Source organism: Zosterops lateralis (assembly GCF_965231275.1).
Source record: "Zosterops lateralis genome assembly, chromosome: 16".
Classification (NCBI taxonomy): Eukaryota; Metazoa; Chordata; class Aves; order Passeriformes; family Zosteropidae; genus Zosterops; species Zosterops lateralis.
The window spans coordinates 6,205,193-6,223,855 of NC_139776.1; the positions used below are offsets into that span (position 1 = coordinate 6,205,193).

Below are 18,663 nucleotides of genomic sequence, written 5' to 3' on the forward strand. Positions count from 1 at the left end.
ATGCTGGTGCTGAGATTGAGCTCTGGTTACTACAGAGGTAATGTTCAGGTGGAGCTGGAGATAGACAGTGACAAACTGTTAATTGTGGGGAGCCTGTTTATCCATGATGGATGACCACAGCACTCAGAGCACGCCATGCAAGGCTACACTCAATATTTTATAAGTTGTGTGTGGGCAACAAAATGCTCCATCCCCTTCTTTAGTGTCCTCTATCTCACCTTCCTGTTGAGATGAAATGGTGCTCACAGATGAACCATCCTCAGGGAACAGCATTTGGAAAATATAAATCAGCACCAAATGCTTTAATGGGTCCAAGGCTGTTGTCAGGGTCACCACAGACACAAGACAGGTCCCTGGTCCCCTGAGAGTTGTCACAGGGGACCATCTCACATCTTCCCGGGTTTTGTATATTTGCTGTAACTGTGTATTCATCTGAATCCATTCACCTGAATCCATTTTTTGTAAGGTCTTAGGACTTCTGGAGAAATGAAACTGAACTATCCTCAGTACTGTTCAATTCTTGCTCTTTCCTCTTAGCCCAGATGACCAGCTGGCCAAGAGCTCACCAAGGAAGGACAGAGTGTGTCCTGTATCATTCTGACCTCAGGTCAGGGATGTCACAGGGATGGCACAATGACAGAGCACAGCACATCCAGCCCTCCCACCCCACTGCTGGGCACTGGGATGGCTCTGCTGCTGAAACAGGGAGCAACCTGTGCTCTCACACTGCTGAACATCAGGGCTGGGCACACACCTGTGTGCTTGCCCCACTGGTTCAAAAGAACACAATGAGGATCCTGGTTTTCTTGAGTTTTGAGCATTGGAGGGAAAAATGAAAAAAAAAAAAAAAAAAAAAAAAAAAAAAAAAAAAAAAAGGAAGAGGGAAGAATGCAGCTATTTTGCTGGCCAGAGAGAGCCTGGGGAGCAGGTGGGAAGCTGCCTGCAGGGCTGGCCAGTCGCTGAGAGGTGGCAAAGGAAGCTGGCACAGCAAGTCCTGATGTCTGCCTGCCTCGAGCAGGTGATGAAGACAAGCTGTTGCCTCGATTCCCACAGTATATTTCCATTAGGCCCAGGCAGATGGCAGCTGAGGTCACTGCTTCCACACCATCATCCTTTCAGCCCAAAGGTGTCAGGGAATCTGACATCTCAATTATTAAACCTGGAATCAGCCAAGCAGCACCTGATGGATGATGGGGGAAAGGGGATCAGAAAAGCTGTGCTCCTGATTTCCCTGAGTTCTCACCTTTGAGAGAAAATCTGGAACGTGTGCTTCCCTGATAAACAACATATTTGTGTCCAACGTTCTGACACAAAACCAGCTGTGCTAAGAATGAGCCACAGACATCAGGAAAATGGCAATTAAGCCCTTGTGGAAACTAGACCAAAAAGCACCCCTTGGAAAAGACATTTGATGTTAATGAGCTACAGCAAAGTCAAGGGAGGAGATATTGATCTTGCCCCAGCAGAGATCTGCTGCTCGCTCCTCCACAGTCTGTGAAGCCTCAGAACACAGAACAAAATAAAACTTCTGTTCTTCACAAGGACTCTCAGATGTGGGGCCAGGGCTTGGCTAAGGCAGGAGGAGCCACAGCAATGCCACCATTGACTTTTCTGTGCTCAAGGTGAGACACAATTCTGACACGCTGGTGAGAAGCAGCAACTCTGCTGAAACATCATCTCAGGGATTTCTGCCAGGTATTTCAATCATTTCTGTTTTTCTCCTCCCTATTATTAACACCTACTCTCCTATTATTACTTTACTACTACTGATTCTCAGCTTTTTACTCCGTTAATCCATACTTTTGTAATCCCTACTATTATCCCTGGCAAGGAGAAGGTGAAATAAGATTCTGACTCTTACCAAAGATCAATAAGCAAACGAAGCAGAAGTTGTTTATTCGTAGTCTGAAATCTCATGAACTTTAAGGTAATATTATGACTCTGGAACCATTACAAAATATCTCAGATTCCAATTTCCACAGGGCGTTTATTCATTGAGTTTCCTTCTGCAACAAAAATACCCCAAACCGCTGTGAGCAGATGAGTCACTGCAGCAAAACACCACCCTGAGCAACACCCAAACCTGTGCTTTCCCTCTGAGGGTTTTTCTCCTTAAACCCCACCATGAGCTGGATTTGGGGGAGACATGATGATGTCAGAGAGATTTGAAAGGGGGGAACATCCAGGATGCACAACCCCAATGAATAAAACAACAACAAAACAACTTCTTTAGGGAGACTTTTCAACTTTTTTCAGAAGTGTTTTCAAGCTTCTGTAAAAGTTCAAAATATTTGGGGTTTGGCACAATAAACACCCCCATAATTTTCAGCAAACATTGCTAAATGCCGGGGGTATTTTCTTCCTTTTTTTGTCCAGAAATGTCATTTTTTTCCCTCCTTGCATTCTTTAGATGGGGAAGGGGTGAAGAATGTGCTGCTTTTGAGACGAAAGTTTCCACTTGGTTGAAAACTCTCTACCAAAATGAAACATTGAGACACAACCTGTGCAGTTGGGAGTGCTCATCACATCTACTGCAGGAGGAGTGGGGACAAAGGGAACATGAAATCACAAATTATCCCTGCTTTTGGGAGGGGTTTTAATGAGAAAGAAAGGTTCAGTTCTACTGACCTCAGACCCAACATTTTGCTAATGGGAAAGGCAATGCTACAGCCGGGGTACTTGCTGCTCACTGGATAATGTGCATTTTCTTAAGCGCTCAAAAAGCAATGGGCTAGTCCAGGGTTTTCCTGGAGGAAAAGTGATCACAGTCTGGCCTTTGTTATCCAGTTTGTTTTCCAAGAGTTCATACTTGAGGGCCCCTGGAGCAGATTCTTGGAAGAGCTCCACTTTGCACCCCAGCCAAAATGATCCGAGTTTCCATATATTATTAGCACACAATGGAGCAACGTCAGCTCCCTTAACCCCACACCAGCCAGAGGGAGAGGGTCCCCATCAGGGAAAACCAGCTCCTTCTCTTCTTCTACTGAGAGGAAAAGGGGAAACCAAAAGAGGAGAGAATGACCAGGAAAAATCAGAGTGGTCAACAAAGACACTGTGTCAGCCGAAATAAAACCCCAGTTCTCCAAGGAGAGTTGACTTCAACACTGCCCTGCCCTCAGTTACTTTTTTGGCTTGGCTTTGGCCAAATTTCATTCCTGGTCTGAGTGGGTTTGGTTAGAGGACACAGTTCCTGTGAGTCATCTGCAATCTCCAGCACCACCATAGGAAAGGCGGATGTGGGGAGCCAGGAGACCTGGGCACGTCTGAAACACAGACCCCAAACTGCTCCTCCCTTGTTCTTCCCTTCTGCTGCAGTCCACTGACTCCAGCTGCTCAGGAAAAACTGGGGAAGAAAAATCTCATGCAAAAAATTCAACTTTTTGTAAGAAAAGCTCCACCACTCCAAAATTAAAAATGTTTGCCAGCACAGCAAACATTTGCCAGCACATTTTTGACTTTTTGCCAAAAGATTCTGGCCAAAACTTGGGAGAAAAAGTCAGGATTTGTCTATGGAAAGCAGATACTTTTCATGAAAATATTCATTTAGTCAAATCCCCAGGTTTCTACTGAAAGTCAGCTTCGGTGGAAAATGCTGACGAGCTCTATTATTGGCACAGCTTTAATTTTCCTTTGTCTGGAACAGACACGGAGAAGACAGCATCTGTCAAACGGAGTCTTTAGTCTTACGTTATGATTTAGCCTGGAATATTGTTCAAGGACTTCAGGATAGTTTTGAGCCATCATAGAGCTGGGTGCTGTGCACATCCACCAAAGATGGCCCTTTCCCTGGAGGGATTAGAATTTAAGCATAAGCCATGGAGAAGATAAACAGCTGGGGAGAGCACAAGGTAATTTTGGAGGGGTCCTGAGCGGCGTGATGAGCAGAGGGACGCTGTGCTTCCCCTTGCACCTGCTCTTCCCCCCAAGGCTTTGTGCTCAGCCACACGGCAGCTGTGCAGGCTCACAGCTCCCTCAGGGCAGCCTGACTCTGCCCTGGCTCCAGAGGCAGCTGCAGAGGAGGGGAGAGACGAGTCCTGCTCTCCTCTCCCAACCTCCAGCCTAAATGACCCCTGGGGTGGAGAGGAGAAAGCCAAGCCAGTCATTTCTACAGCCCCCAGACACTGCAATCCTGTCCCCTCCTGTCCCTGGAGAGGGACATGCTCTGCCACCCTCCCCCTTGCAGCCCCTGTGAGCTGATGGGTCACTCAGACAATCAGGATCACAGAATGGTTTGGGCTGGAAGGGACCTTAAAGATCATCTCATTCCACCTCTGCCATGGGCAGGGACACCTTCCACTATCCCAGGCTGTGCCAAGCTCCATCCAACCTGGCCTTGGATATTTCTCAGGATGGGGCAGCCACAGCTGCATCAACACCCTCACAGGGGAGAATTTCTTCCCAATATCCAATCTAAACCTACTCTCTTTCAATTTAAAGCCATTCCCTCTTGTCCTATCACTACATGCCCTTGTAAAAAAATCCCTCTATTCCAACTGTTTTAACTCACACTTCATTTTTGCCCAGATCTGGCCTTTCCATGGCATCCACTGCCAGTCTGCCACACTCCCCTTCTGCCCTCACTCCTCATGTGCTCTGCATCATTTTATGCCTCAATCAAACCAATACAACCACTTCAAGAGAGCAGTTAGAGAAGGATCTGTGCTGGTTTCAAATAGCTTCCAGAACTGGTCACCCTCTTCTGTAAAAGATTAAAGAAGAATCACTAAGAAAGGAGTGAGGCAGAAAGAGAGCACAAGGAAACAAATAAATAAATAAATACATAAATAAATGTATATAGTTACTTTTGGTTAGTTTCGATGTGCAGCCCCGTCCCAGGGCGCCTTGTTCTGTGCTCATTTGAAGTATTAGTCACTTTTTCCATTAGAAGCTGTTATTCTAGGGGGATTTATAATATATCTGTAAAATTGTCTCCAGGCTTTGCTTGGCATCAGAGCTCTCAATCCATGGACAGAATGTAAAGAAACTACAGTTGTTTGATTTATAGGGACAGGGCACGAGGAGCGAGGGAATTTTTCCGTGCTCAGTGGAAATAAATTCACATAGTGCCTCCGGTGCACTGGCACTTACTGCTCCAGAAAATTCACCAGTTGGGTGCAATCTCACACTGGCCGAGAGGAAAGCAGCAAATCAATGATTATTTAATATCTCCCTGCCTGAGATCCAGCCCTGGTCTGTGGCTCCCCAGCAGGACCCACCCAGCCCACTGGTGGGTGTGACAGCCTCATTCCACTCAGGTTTGGAAGTCCTGCCCTTGGCAAACCTTTTTCAATTCCAGTTCCTTCAAGGGGCATTTCTTAACCCACTACAGAGGTTCCCTGACAGAGAACCTCATTACTTTTTCCTGGGGAGGCCTAGGGCTCATTTAAACTTTGCTCTTTTTTCTTAATGTGCATCTGCCCAGAAGTTGGGAGGGATGAGGAAGGGCTGGTCTGCTGTAGGTGACAACAAGCTCCTGGATGGCAGAGCTGTCTGGGCAAAGTGGGAATGGGGAGGTGACAGCCCCTTTGGGAATTACAAACCCTGGAAAAACACTCCAACATTTTGCTGATGGTCCTCCTCTCTGCCATCCATGGAGGAATAGATAAGCCCTTTTGCAGGGTAGCTCTGACCTGGGCCAACTTTCACCCAAACTGCTGCTGGAGGTAGGGCTGGACCAGGAAAAAGGCAAGGATTAGGGACAGGGATGCACACCAGGACAGAGGGAGGGAGAGCCAGAGCCTTCTTGCAGCTTCCCCGCAGCACCGCTCAGCAAAGCACCGAGCCTAATGTGGATGCTTCAAGGAAACAATAATCTAAAATTGGAACACGGCAAATTATTTATTCAAACTACAGCCTTCCCTCCCCCCTTGATTAGCAAACCGCTGGGGAGTCAGCCCTGATTTCCTTCAGACAGATGCAAACGCTCTCCTCCTCTCCCTGTGCCACAAGGCTCAGCCCGTGGGGGGCTGAGGAGCTCGTTGGTATTCACATTGTGTAGCAGCTCCTTCAATTCACACGTTGTTCTGCTCTCCGGCTGGAGCACAAACTTTTTCTTTGGGAACACACACTGCAAATGATGAATTTGTTTGTTTTCTGCCTTTTTTTCTTTTTTTTTTTTTTTTTTTTTTTTTTTTTTTTTTTCCCAGGGAAACATTTAGACTGCAGTGTGCAAACACTTCCCCGCACGCTCACTCAACTTCTTGCTCCTAATAATAAAACAATTTATATGAAGCATTGCAACTCAGATCCCTGACTCGAGTTTTTTGGGGGGTTGTTAATGTTTCCATTCATCATTTATATAAAAAGCCCTGTAAAGCTTTGAGGAACAGACATTAGAACATGTAACAGATCTCAGGGGTGTGCTGCAGAACTGAAGTGGGAGATCCCAGCACCAAAATCCTCTCCCCACTTAAGGCAGAGGCAAAACATCCACACAAGAGCCAGAATTTCCCCCCTGGGACTTGGGCAGTGGGAGATACAGAGCTTGGCAACAAACAGGGAAGGCTGTGAAGGGTTCAAAGTATCAAATGAAGCTGAGCAGAGACATGAGAGGAACAAAGGAAGTTCACGTCATTATAATTTATTGATGATCTTGGCCTGATTGCTTCAGTGTTTTGTCCTAGCAGAGCCCAGCCCGGGCAGCAGCGAGCCCTGCACGTCACTTGGCCGTGCGGATGTGGAAGTGATGTGATGATTTACAGGCAAAGTTTGCTTAATTAAATAATGAAGTAAATAAAAAAAGCACCACGCTGGATCTCACCCTCACCCAAGCTCTTGCTGGGAACTGGCCAGGATCTCCTGACCTCACCCCCATCAGAGCACAGCTCCAGAAATTCCCTCACCATAGTTCACATTTTTCCAGCTCTACCAATTCACCCAGCAAGTGCCATGGGAAATTGCTATGGCTGAGGCATCCAAACTTGCTTAAGAATGAGCCAAACTGATTCTTTTCTTCAAGGAGGAGGGTCTTCAGGAAAATAAAATGCTGGGGGTTCTTTGTCCCTGTATCTTGGATACAAGAAAACTCCCACGCTTGTCAGAAATCAGAACAGCACCAGTAGCTCATGGCTTTTTCTTTTTCTCATTCCCCCCCTTTTTTTTTCCCCCAGTGTGTGAGTGTGTGCTTAGAGCAGGATGACACAGTGATGGGTTTAAGAGACAGTGAGCGCTGAGACGCCAATTTCTAACCTAATACAGGGTGCAGCTCCTTTCTTGTGTGATCACGGGTGAAAAATCAAAAGAAATAATCCAGCAGACTAAATACGCTCCCCAGCCATTCAACTCACTCATAAATATGCTGAGCAAGACGCTTTGTGCAAAAAAAAAACCCCTCATCACTTCTATTCTGTATTTTGTTTAATCGTGAGTCAAATCCTCCACACTCATCCTCCGATTGTGCTAGTCTGGGTTCTCAGGGGTGCATTCCCACCCTCTTCCCTTTCAATTTTAGCCTGCTGGGTATCAATTCAAAACTAGCAGGTTCCTAGTTTTCCTCTCCCCTGTTCAGTCCTGCGTCTGCTCCCTGACTCTTTGCAGAAAAAGAAACGTTGTCAACAGCACCCAACTCCAAAACAAAGCGTTTTAACTAAACTCGCCCCTTGGCACCAGCAAACTATTCAAAAGAACTTCGCAGGAAGCCTGCCCTTTCCTGAGCGCTGCTAACGCTCCGAAATAAAGCAAATTTGGAAGAAGTCGATGAAATTAAACCCCTAGATGCTGTCATTTCCTTTTTAAGGCTGGAGGAGCCCTGGAGCCCATTAGCTGTTGACAAGAAGGGGACCCTCCAGATCCAGGCTGGATGCGCAGACACCCAGGGAACAACCAGACCTTTGTTTATCCTCTGTGCAGATGTCACAGGGACCAGGGACCCGCACCCAGCAGGGACCGACCCGTGCCCACAGGGACCGCACTCTCTGCACGCTGGAAGTTTATTCCTACATGAACATTTGCGTATTAAAAGGCACGTTCTATCTAAGCACTTCATCCCGAGGAGGTTTGAAATAATTCCTTCCAAGGCAGCACAAACCCCGGCAGGGTGGGATGTGGGCGACCAGGGTGAGATGCAGGTGGATTCTCCATGAGAGAGGCTGAAGGCACCGCTGGGTTTTGGCACATACGAAGTTTGGTTTGGTTTGCAACATCGCCACCGAGCCGCCGGGACTACTACTCTCACAGAGTCATTTTCTTCTTTTTTTTCTTTTTTTTTTTTTTTTTTTTTTTTATAAGCGCAAACTTATTAATCGAAAACTTTTTTTTTAGGTTTGTTTTTTTTTTTAAAGTTTTTTTTAGGGTTTTTTAGGTTTGTTTTTTTGTTTTGTTTTTTTTTTTGTTTTTTTTTTTTTTAGTTTTAAACATGGGTAAATCCCCCCTGGTGCAGCACAGCGTCCCCGGAGCGCAGCCCGACATCCCTCCACCTTTCCGCTCCGAGCCGAAGTTGCAGAGGAGCGCAGCCCTGCCCTGCCCTGCCCGGGGCATCGGGCACCGAGGCGCTTTTGTTCCCTCGCCCCGTCCCGGGGAGCCGAACCCGCGGGTCCCGCCGGCTCCCCCCGGCCCCCAGCGCCTCCACTCACCAGCTGCAAAGTGCAGAGGAAGATGAGGGTGCAGCGGCCGGTGCAGCATCCCATGGTCCCCGAGCAGCGGGGCAGGGCAGGGGCAGCCGCCGCCCTGGGGGCTCCGCGCTGCCCGATCCGCGGCCGCGGGGAGCGACAGGCGGGCGCGGAGGTCGCTGGTGTCGCTCGCTCGGTCGGTGCCGGCTGCCGGAGCCCCTCCGGGAGCCGGGGAGGAGGCGAGCCGGGGCCACGGCTTAAAAGGGCAACGCTCCGGCGGCGCTGCCGTCCCGCAGGCTGGGCTGGGCTGGCGGGGCGGGGGCTGCCGCCAGCGCCGGGATGCGCCCCCCGGGCCCCCGCAGGCGCGCTGGGATCCCCCGGCCCCGGCCCCGGCCCTCCCCCGGGAGGCGGGGGCAGCTGCGGTGCCCCGCACGGGCAGTCCCCTCCTTTTTCTCTCGGCCGGACGCGGGAGTGACCGCTCCGTGCTCAGGCAGAGGGCTGTGCTGACCTGTGCTGGCCAGGTGTTGCAGGACACACGGTCTGTGGAGTCCCTCTCCTCTTTCTATATATAGTCCCCCCGTGCGGGTGCTGGCGTGTTCAGCCTGGACGTTATGGAGCCCCAAACGAACCTAAAATGCAGTGGGTTTTCCCATAAAAATTGTCAGAGAGGATGCACATGGAAGATAAACTCCTAAAGGGCGGTAAGACACAGGATTCTTTAAAATGCACGTTTGTGGGTATTTTAAAGTATACTCAGGCTTGGGAAGGAATCCCAGCTGACTGGGAGCAGGGGGATGTAGGAGAGCATCTCTCTACTTCCAAAAAGTGCTTCTATCTGAGCACCACGCACACAGCACTCGCTGTACCCTGCACCTGTAGGAAAGCAAGTCAGACAACTTTAATTGTGAACAGCAGAGCAAACCCACAAGCACACAACCACCTCCTGTACATGCCCGAGTCGCTGCCTTTGCCTCCCCTCCCAAGGAGAAGCAGGATCCTGCACACACTTGTGGCCGGCCTGAGGAGCAGGTCACACACCACACGCTGGGACTGGGACAGACTTGCTGCTAAGCTCAGCACAACAGGATAAGAAGCTTTGGGAGAGCCTCATCTGGTGACAAGGTCGTCTCTTTGCAATCTCCGGCGGCTCCGGCGTCTGCACAACAGTTTGTTCTGTCGCCTCTGGCTGTCCCTTCTTCCTCTGAAGCGAGTCAGGGTTTCATTTCTGCCTCCAAAGCAGGGTGTGACTCCCCAGCAGCAGTGATCGGCTCCACTTTCATTTTAAATAAGCACAGCCCACTGCTCCTTGCAGTGGGGTGAGAAGGAGGTGACAGCTGAAATTATAGCAACTCTATCATTTCACTCGAGGAAAACAGTGCCTGCCTGTATCCTAAGGAAGCAGGATTGGTCCTCAAGTGCTAGGAATGCTTAAAATCTTATATTAACAACATTATTGTTATTCACATCAGCCACAGGGAGAAACAGAACAAACAAACAAAGTCTGAATACCTGAGATTAGAAGGCAGACTCAGAATTGATGACAAATTCTTCTGGTTTTAATGGTAAAATATATTGATTATCTGACCTGTGCACTGTGCATAACCGAGGCATCAATTAATGCAGTCAGGTACAATAAAACACATTTTATTGTAGGTGAAAGGAAAACACCCAGAGAAGAAACACCCAGAGAAGAAACCAATCTATTTCACCCAGAAAACTGTGGACTGAGGAAGCTTTGGCATTATTCATGTTCCCCAGAAGGTGGATTTTGAATAGAAAAAGCAATGGAGCAAAGATCGGGGTTTTTTTTTCATGAATGCAGATAAAACATTCCTTACAAACTGCACAGGAAGGTCTCACTCTGCACTGTAGGATCAGACAACTGACATCAGAATTTGAACAGGACCTCAAGTTGGCCAAAAGCAGCCTGGGGTTAGGCTGGACTTGTTATGTCCTCTGGAAACTGCTGGGAACAGCAGGAGAAAGCTGGGACACAGCCATGCAGGTCAGAACCTGGCTTTTGTGCCAGTTCTTAAGGTTTTCTGCATCTCTTGTTCCACCTCCTGCTTCTAAAAACCTCCTGTAGGCATTGCTATTTTCCAGCTCAGTTGTACTGCAAAGGAGACACAGTGGGAAACAGCAAAAGGTATTGCTGCTGAAACGCTAAGTTTGACAGAAAATGGATCTTTTTCCACCTGCACTTTTATCTTGATAAGCTGTGCAGAAAGCAAGCATGGCTTGGCTAGGATTCCACATGCTCATGAAGGAAAACACAGACTTTCCTGAGGTTTTTAATAAGGGTGAGGCCACAGGAATAACACAACCTGTATTTCAAAGAGAGACTTAAAACTCCCAGAGCCTGATATTATAATCTTCATTCATATGATTTCTTATCTGTGTATCTGACCATCTAAATTCCTGCACGAGTGCTGCAGGATCACACATCTACCTTGAAAGTTTAATTCATTAAACCAACTACAACTTTAATTTAGAAAAAAAAAAGGAAAGAAAACCAAAATTGCTCAGTATCCTGATTTTTTTTTTTTATTATTTCCTGAAGTATAAACTCACCCTCAGCTTTTGATGGATGAAATGTTGCTTCAAGAGTCCAGTCTGAATGTTAAGAAGGATTTTTCCTGATTAAGGGGTTCTGGATGGGGTCTGAGGGATTCTTAGCAGGGATTGGTGTACAGGGATATGTGTACACAGAGCAAGGCAATCACAGGCAGCTGCATCCCTCACCATCAGGAGAGGACCAAGGACAAAGAATTGGTCAAGTAGTCATTACTGCAGCCATCTCCAAATGTCAGGCCACAGGGACATTTAAAAGATCCTTATTGTTTCTTTTGTCCTCCTTTAATTCCTGAGGATGTCCCTGTATTTAAAGATTCTGATGCATATCTTGGCTTCAGGGAGGGAATGGAATCCCCCCATGGGATGGGGAACATCCTCAGGTTCAAACGATGCTCCAAAGGCTGAATGTCCCTGTTCTTAGTGTTTGAATCAGGAACCTCTTCCCATCCAAATGTATTGTTGCACGGATCCAGCTGCATTGCCAGGAGTGATTAACCTTAGATATTGGGACCTTGTTATCACCTGTCTGATTACATCCAAATTTCTGGGAGAAGTCACAGGTTTACTTTAGAAGAAATGAAGAAACAAAGTTAGCACACTTGAAACAAAGCAGCAGTACCTCACCACAGCTTGTTATCTCTAATACCTGCAGCCTCCTCGCTCTGACAGATCAAGAGGAGCAGCAGAGGCTAAAAGTATTAGCTGGGGACGTGTCTCTTCACAGCCAAACCCTGTAATTGTCACAGCTGCTGAAGGCTGGAGATGGTCTTACATCCCACGGTACCATGGGGTGCTTTATTCCACTCACTTCATTTACATCCACCTCCTCTCCATTTTAATAACACCAGCTGGGTCACGGTGCCTTTGCAGATGTCTGATCAAACACAGCGGTGTCAGAGTGTTCCAACCTTTCCATCCACAGCCCAAAGGCAAAGTGTGCCTGTTCCACAGCTCCAGGAGCTAATCAGCCAGCCCACTCCCCTGCTCCAGGGCACACAGCAGCCTTCCCAAGGTGCCATGTCACATCCTATTTCTGTGTCACTATTAGAAGTAAGCCCCGCTGCCAGTGGCCTGAGTGCTGGCAGCTCAGCACTGCACACAGCAGGATTTCTTGCAGACACATCCAAAATGGTAAAAGGGAAGTCTTCACATGCAAGGGGAGTGAGCTCTAAAGCTTTCTCCCACAGGACACTGTGCAAGTTTAAAATGTACAGTTGAATGAAGATAAATCATCTTCCTGCATGAGAGGAGGAAAGGGCTCTGTCCTGTCTCCTCAAGACTAACGTTGGGTGCAGGGAGAGGATCTAACTGCCGGTTATCCAAGGTTGCCTCCAGTCACCTTGGGCAGCCAGATCTGGCTGTAAAAACTGGACTCTGATGTGTCCCATGTGTCTTATTGAAGACTTTCAACATAGAGAAAGATTACTGGACCAGCTAGAAAGACAGTATGAAGAAAAGGACGAGAACTCTTGACCTTCTAATTTTAAACTTGTAATTTTTCAAACCTGCCATTACCCTGGGTTAATAACTGCTGCTCTGGAACTGAAGCCAGCTGAAACCAAGACTGTCACAGTAGAAGACCCAAGAGAGGTGGCACTAGCCCAGACATGTCCTTCTTCTCTCCAGAGGGACCAGGGAGGCAGAGAAGCCCGAACTGAGCAGCACCACAGTGGCACACGCTCAGCAGGTCATGGCCAGAGGAACTGCACACTGATCTTCCCCTCCTTTTGCAGCCTAGTGAATTAATTGCTGAGGAAAACAGCCTGGTGACAGCAAAGCACAATGTTTCAAAAATTGTTCTCATCACTGCACAAGAAAGGAAAAATTCTCAATGACTTTTACGCTTTGAAATGGTTTCCCAGCAGCCCAGGGCAATCTGTAAAATTCATCAGAACTGGTGTGTGAAATCTGTCATTTTCTCTCTGATCCCTGTGAAGTCTTCAGTGTTGGGGGGAGGCAGCTCCTAATCAGGGCTTCTCGGCACTTTTACACCACCATCGTCTGCATTTCACATTTGTAATTCTCTAATATTAACTTGCTGAGCTGCACAACAAATTCTCATCACTCTTTGATGAGCAGGTGGAGGATGGCAGAGGTAGAAGGCAGATTCCCCAAGTTCTCTGCTGCGTCAGAGTAACAGCAAGGTGAACAATTTGTCCACATCTGGCTGATGCAGCTGCCTTGTTTCTGTGATCAAGGCCTGTATGAAGGAAATCTGACTGGCATTGTTCCTTCCCTGGATCAAACACATCAGCAGCACCCATTTACCTCTACACTGGAGTCAAGGTTCAAATTCACACCTTTACAGCTTTGCTGATGTGGCAATTCTGCCATAACATCCCACAAACAGCCTCTCACAACCCTCTTTCTTTCTATTTCTCCATGGCTATAAAGGAAAAACATTGAGACACACACACCCTAGAAGCTGCCAGCATTTTTGTTAGTCTGAGGGGGTTCCTTGTGCCACAGACCACCTGAACAGCAGCACTGAAAATCCTCCCTCATCCACTGAAATTCCTCACCTGTCCTATTGGTCTGGAGACTAAAAACAACCAATGAACTTGAGAAGGGCTCAAACTAGTGTTGTAGTAGCCCTGGGGATGACATGTGCAGGGATAGGACACAGGGAACAGCATGGAGTTGTGTCAAGAGAGGTTTAGGTTGGATATTTGGTACAGGTTCTGCCCCCAGAGGGTGGCTGGGTATTGGAACAGCTCCCCAGGGAAGTGGTCTTGCCTCCCAGACTGGCAGAGCTCACAGAGTGTTTGGACAATGATATCAGGGACATGAAGGAATTGTTCTGTGCAGGGCCAGAAGCTTGTGCTTCCCAATCTAAGATATTCTATGATTCTGTGTCAGCACTCCTGACAAAACAGGCACAGGCTGGAGCAGAGGGGAGGCAGTGCCCGAAGGGTTAAACCCTGCAGGGAAAGCACAGCTGACACCCCAGCACCTCAGCCATGCAATCTGAGTAGCTGGCATGATTGCAGCCACATTTCCAGCCGCAGTTTCGCTAGGCACTGTGACCAAGGAGTAATTCAATGCAGCTGCCAAGGTCCCTGGGTATTGATACCAAGTGATTATTCAAGGTTTCCATGCAACAGTTGCATTTCTCAAATGATATGACAAAAAAGAGAGCCTGAAGGGTGAGAGCAGTCTCCAGTTTTGGGCACTGGCTTAGGGCACTCTCAATTAGAAAAGCTGCTTCCCCATTTGCTTAGGAATCATTTTTTCCTCTCAAATGATTACAAACTTCCCCGAGCCAATTTAACAAGCCTCAAGTGATGTGATGGAGAAGAAATCAATGCTGAGTTTCTTTTAGCATGTCTCTTGAAGGACATCTGCAGCCGTGTGGGAGTGCAGTGTCAGGAGCTGAGGTTTGTGAGTCCTGTCCCAAGGAGGGGATGGAACATGCAGTCCAAAGATATTCCAACACATACACACATAAACCCTGCTATTTTTCTGCTGTGTTTTCAGTGATATTCTCTCCAATCCCAGCCAGGGAGAGCTAATGCGTATTAAGAAGTCAGCAGTGTCAGGTGCCACCAGGCTGAGGGAACATTTTTTACACACATTTACTTAAGAAAGACTTAATTGCCTTGGAAATAAGCCACTTGAACCAGCCTCCCAGAGTTCACTATGAATATCCACAGAGTAGATTCAAGCAGCACTTCCAGGTTTTTTCCCTCTCCTGGACGAAGCTGGGCACTTCAACAGCTTGGACTGACAGTGCTACAAACTGTGATGTGACACACATGGACGTGACATAAAGTTGAAGCTGTGTGCAGTAACAGCTGCTTTTAAAATAAAAGGTTTTGCTTCTCTGTGTGCTGTTCTAATATCAGAGTAAAGCTTCCTGTGGTCTCATATAAAAGCTTTACAAATTTCGTTCAGTTTTTGAAATGAAAAGAATGTGCACAGGGAGAAGGACTGATGGGGGTTGATAAATACAAGTATCTGCTTAAAGTTTGGTTTCAGCTCTAGCCCTGAGGTGGAAAAATAATGAAAGGATGTCTGAGTGAAGTGATGGGTAGTAGAAATACACACATTAAAATGCCCTCCCAGCTGTGTGGGGGAGTGGGCACAGGGAGCTCAATCAGAAGTGAATTCCCGATAAATATGCAGAGGAAGGATGGGGGCTGATTACTGTCCTGATCTTGTTTGTGCTTTGAAGGGCTGGACATGAATATCAGAGCTGGAGCCAGTGGTGTGTGGCCATGGCACAGTCAGGACTCAGTGATTTAGCTGTAGGACTAAATCCCTGCCTAAACTCCGGCTTCTAGTGCCTGACCACCAGCAGGGCTGTGCTGCTCATTAGATGGAGTTACTGATTTTGTCAGTGTCAAGTTAACTGAGGAAATGTATCAGAAAACATGGGTTTCTCAGCTGAAAAGGAATGAAAAAAGTAATGTTCCCTTGTACAAGGAAAGGGAAGAGACTGTTTCAATGAGTGCATGTGACATTTCTGCAGCTTAATGACAATATTCAGTGTAGCTGGCTAAGTTTGCTAGACTGTGGCTGCCAGATGCAATGAGTATCTATAGCCCCGAGTGCTATGATTAATAAAAATAAACCCTATTCATTCAGCATAATAAATAATAACAATATAAAAACAAGCACTTAATAACAACTGGTGTTTCATCAAGTGGCAGAAAGTATTTCATGTATTATTTTTCTAGTATTTTTAATGTGACATAACATCAGTAGGAATCTTCTGTTGAGATATACAAAGATAAGACCCTCCCAAAGTCATTTTGAACTCTCAAGCCCATGAAGTTGAAAATGAAGTGAAGCCTTTGGTGGCTCAGGTGACAATTTGGAGTTCCCAGGGTGCTACTCAGAGCATGCAACCCACAGATGTACCAAAAAACCCTGCAGGAAAAGGGTGTTATCACAATCCCATCAATTAACCAGACTTCTCCTGGCTGACTTTGGGGTTGCATTATTATTATTCACGCAGTTACAGACACAGCTCTGTGTTACAGACACAGTTCCAGGTTACATTCACAGTTGTACTTTATTCATGCAGTTACATAAGTCACACACAGTGACAATGAAGAACTCCAGTGGTGACATTTATCATGCAAACAGGTCCATTCCTCGCCTCCTTGCTCCTCAGATTTATTAAGTAGATTTATCTAAGAAGGGATCTGCATTTCTTCTTGTTCCCCCTCAATTTAAGTGTTGTGACATCCTGATATAGTGGCTCATCTCAGGTGTGTTGGGAGGGAAAAAGGCAATAAAAATTCACAGTTTCTCGGTCCATGACAAGTGCTGCTACTAGTGAGGGTTGTAATTCAGCCCACATAGGCATCAGTAAACAAGTCCAAACAGGGTTTTGTGGTATCTCTTTTGCCTTTAATATTTGAAACTCAGGCTGTCAGCTATTCTAGAAGAGAATTTTTCAGGTATTTTTGTGTGATTCAAACTGAGTGGTCACTTCATTTATGTCAGAGACTGCAATATTTAATAACTAAAATCTAGTCTTATTAATAGATTAAAAAGGGTTTAGTAAATCTGTAAAACAGGAAAAAGTGAAAATGAATGCTCTTTGGTTTAAATCCTATTCCAGAGATTTCCTTTCCCCTAAGAAGTTCCAAAGACATCATACAAAATCATTAACTTACAAGCAAAATTGCACAGTAGGTAGCTTATCTCAGTAAGTTTCCACTTGCTATTAGTCTTCTTCATTGCAATTATGGTGAACTTATTCATGAAATCTCTGCAGAATTTGGCTCTAGCTGTTTTCTGTGCTCTCAAATCAGACTGACCTTTACATGTTTGCATATTGTCCTTTTGAAGCCAAGCAAAATGATTTCTATCTGGAAAATCTCAACATGGAAAACAGCTCAAGGATACTGTGACTGCCTTGTATTATTTTATGGTGTAATTTGTTCCTTATCATCATGTTTCATATGTTCTTGACATTGGGCATAACAATTACAACAATGGCAATTGTGCTAAAAATATTTGTCATTTAGTTTCAAGCTAGAAACAGTTCATAAGCAGATAAAGGGAACAAGTAGGGAAGGCAGTGCTGGCTGCCTTTGCAAATGTTTCTCCTTGGCATTATCTATTATCTCAGAATAGACATTTGCCACACATTGCAGAGATGGGGAGAGAGCTATGCACCCATCCCAAATTCCAGGAACGGTGCAAACTGGACTTGCCAGGGAATGGCACACATTTATTGGCTTGCTGAGAAAGACAAATGTTTTGTGGCATCCCTTCATTCCTGCTGCACAGCAGACAGTCCCATCCTGCAGCTCTCACATAGGTGAGCCTTTTCTGCCCACTGTGTGTCTGGGGTTGAGGATGACTCCTGGCTCAGGCTGTGAGCACACACATTCACCCAGAACCACTGCACAGCCAACGCCAGCACAAATCCCTGGATTATCTACCAATTATATGGAAAAACAAAGATTAATATGCTCATTAGACCCCATAACACACCATTTGTGTAATGGGAACCTCATTGCCTGTTGGTTCACGTTTACCAGAAAATGACGGCGCTTATGAGAAGAGATTACTTTCTTCTTAACTGGAAAAGCAAATTATTTAAGCCGAGTTTGCTTTATATTTCATACCCTTTCCTCTGTCGGCCTTACACACGCACACTTAAGGGCCCATTATCTTCTCATTGATGTGAGGGCATTATGTGTGTAGCCACCATTAATGGTAATGAAAATGGCTCCTGTTAATCTCCCGTGTGCTGATAGTCAGATAATAGCCTACTTATTAAGTACAGAGGCCAGACTAGGAGTTGTACTGAAATGAGCAGCGTATTGTCTCTGTGGGATTCAGACGTAAACACTAAATCACTGCCCTGTGCCTACAGCTGATGATTAAAAAGAAGTTAGAGATAGAATAAATGTGCCTGGTCTGTGCTTCCAAGCACCACACAGCAACTCTGGGTGCTCTTTCCATCTGACCCACCCTCACCTTTGGGAGATCTCTGGAGACAAAATCCTGAGTTGGAAGGGACACAAAAGGATCATTGAGTCCAACTAGACTTTCTGGGGTTTCCCTGCACAGGAAACCCCCAAATCCCACTCTGTGCATCCTTGAGAGCATCATCCAAAAGTTCCTTGGAGCTCTGGCAGCCCTGGGGCCGTGACCATTCCCTGGGGAGCCTGTTCAGTGCCCAACCACCCTCTGGGGGAAGAAGAACCTTTTTGTAATAGCCAACCTAAACCTCCCCTGACCCAGTTTCAGCCATCCCCTTGTGTCCTGTCACTGGTCACCAGAGATGGGAGCTGCTCTTCCATCTCCTCTGATGAGGAAACACAGACCTCGGTGATGTCTCCCCTCAGTCTCCTCTTCAAGGCTGAACAACCCAAACTACTCCTCTTACGGCTTTCCCTAGACCCTTCCTCATCCTTGCGACCTCCTTTGGATGCTCCTTAGTAGTTTTAGATGCTCCATATGTTGACTGGGGTGCTCCAGACCACCCCAATGCTCCAGGTGTGGCCACACAGCAGAGCTGGATGTGAAGCTGGGGAAGCCTGGAAGTCAAACCAGCCCCTCAATCTGCTATTCCCAG

At 46.7% G+C, this 18,663-nt stretch overlaps 1 protein-coding gene across 2 annotated transcripts in view; it reads right to left on the reverse strand.

The window, feature by feature from the left end:
* Window positions 1-9,064, reverse strand: part of NKAIN4 (sodium/potassium transporting ATPase interacting 4) — a 50,575-nt gene extending 41,511 nt beyond the window's left edge. The window contains exon 1 of one of the 2 annotated variants that reach the window (XM_083873409.1): window positions 8,571-9,056. In XM_083873409.1, coding sequence (XP_083729535.1) covers window positions 8,571-8,624 — 54 coding nt within the window. In that variant the 5' untranslated portion in view covers window positions 8,625-9,056. Of the gene's footprint in view, window positions 1-8,570 lie in introns of both variants that reach the window. The other variant, XM_083873410.1, reaches the window with a different exon arrangement.
* Window positions 9,065-18,663: the final 9,599 nt, after the last annotated feature.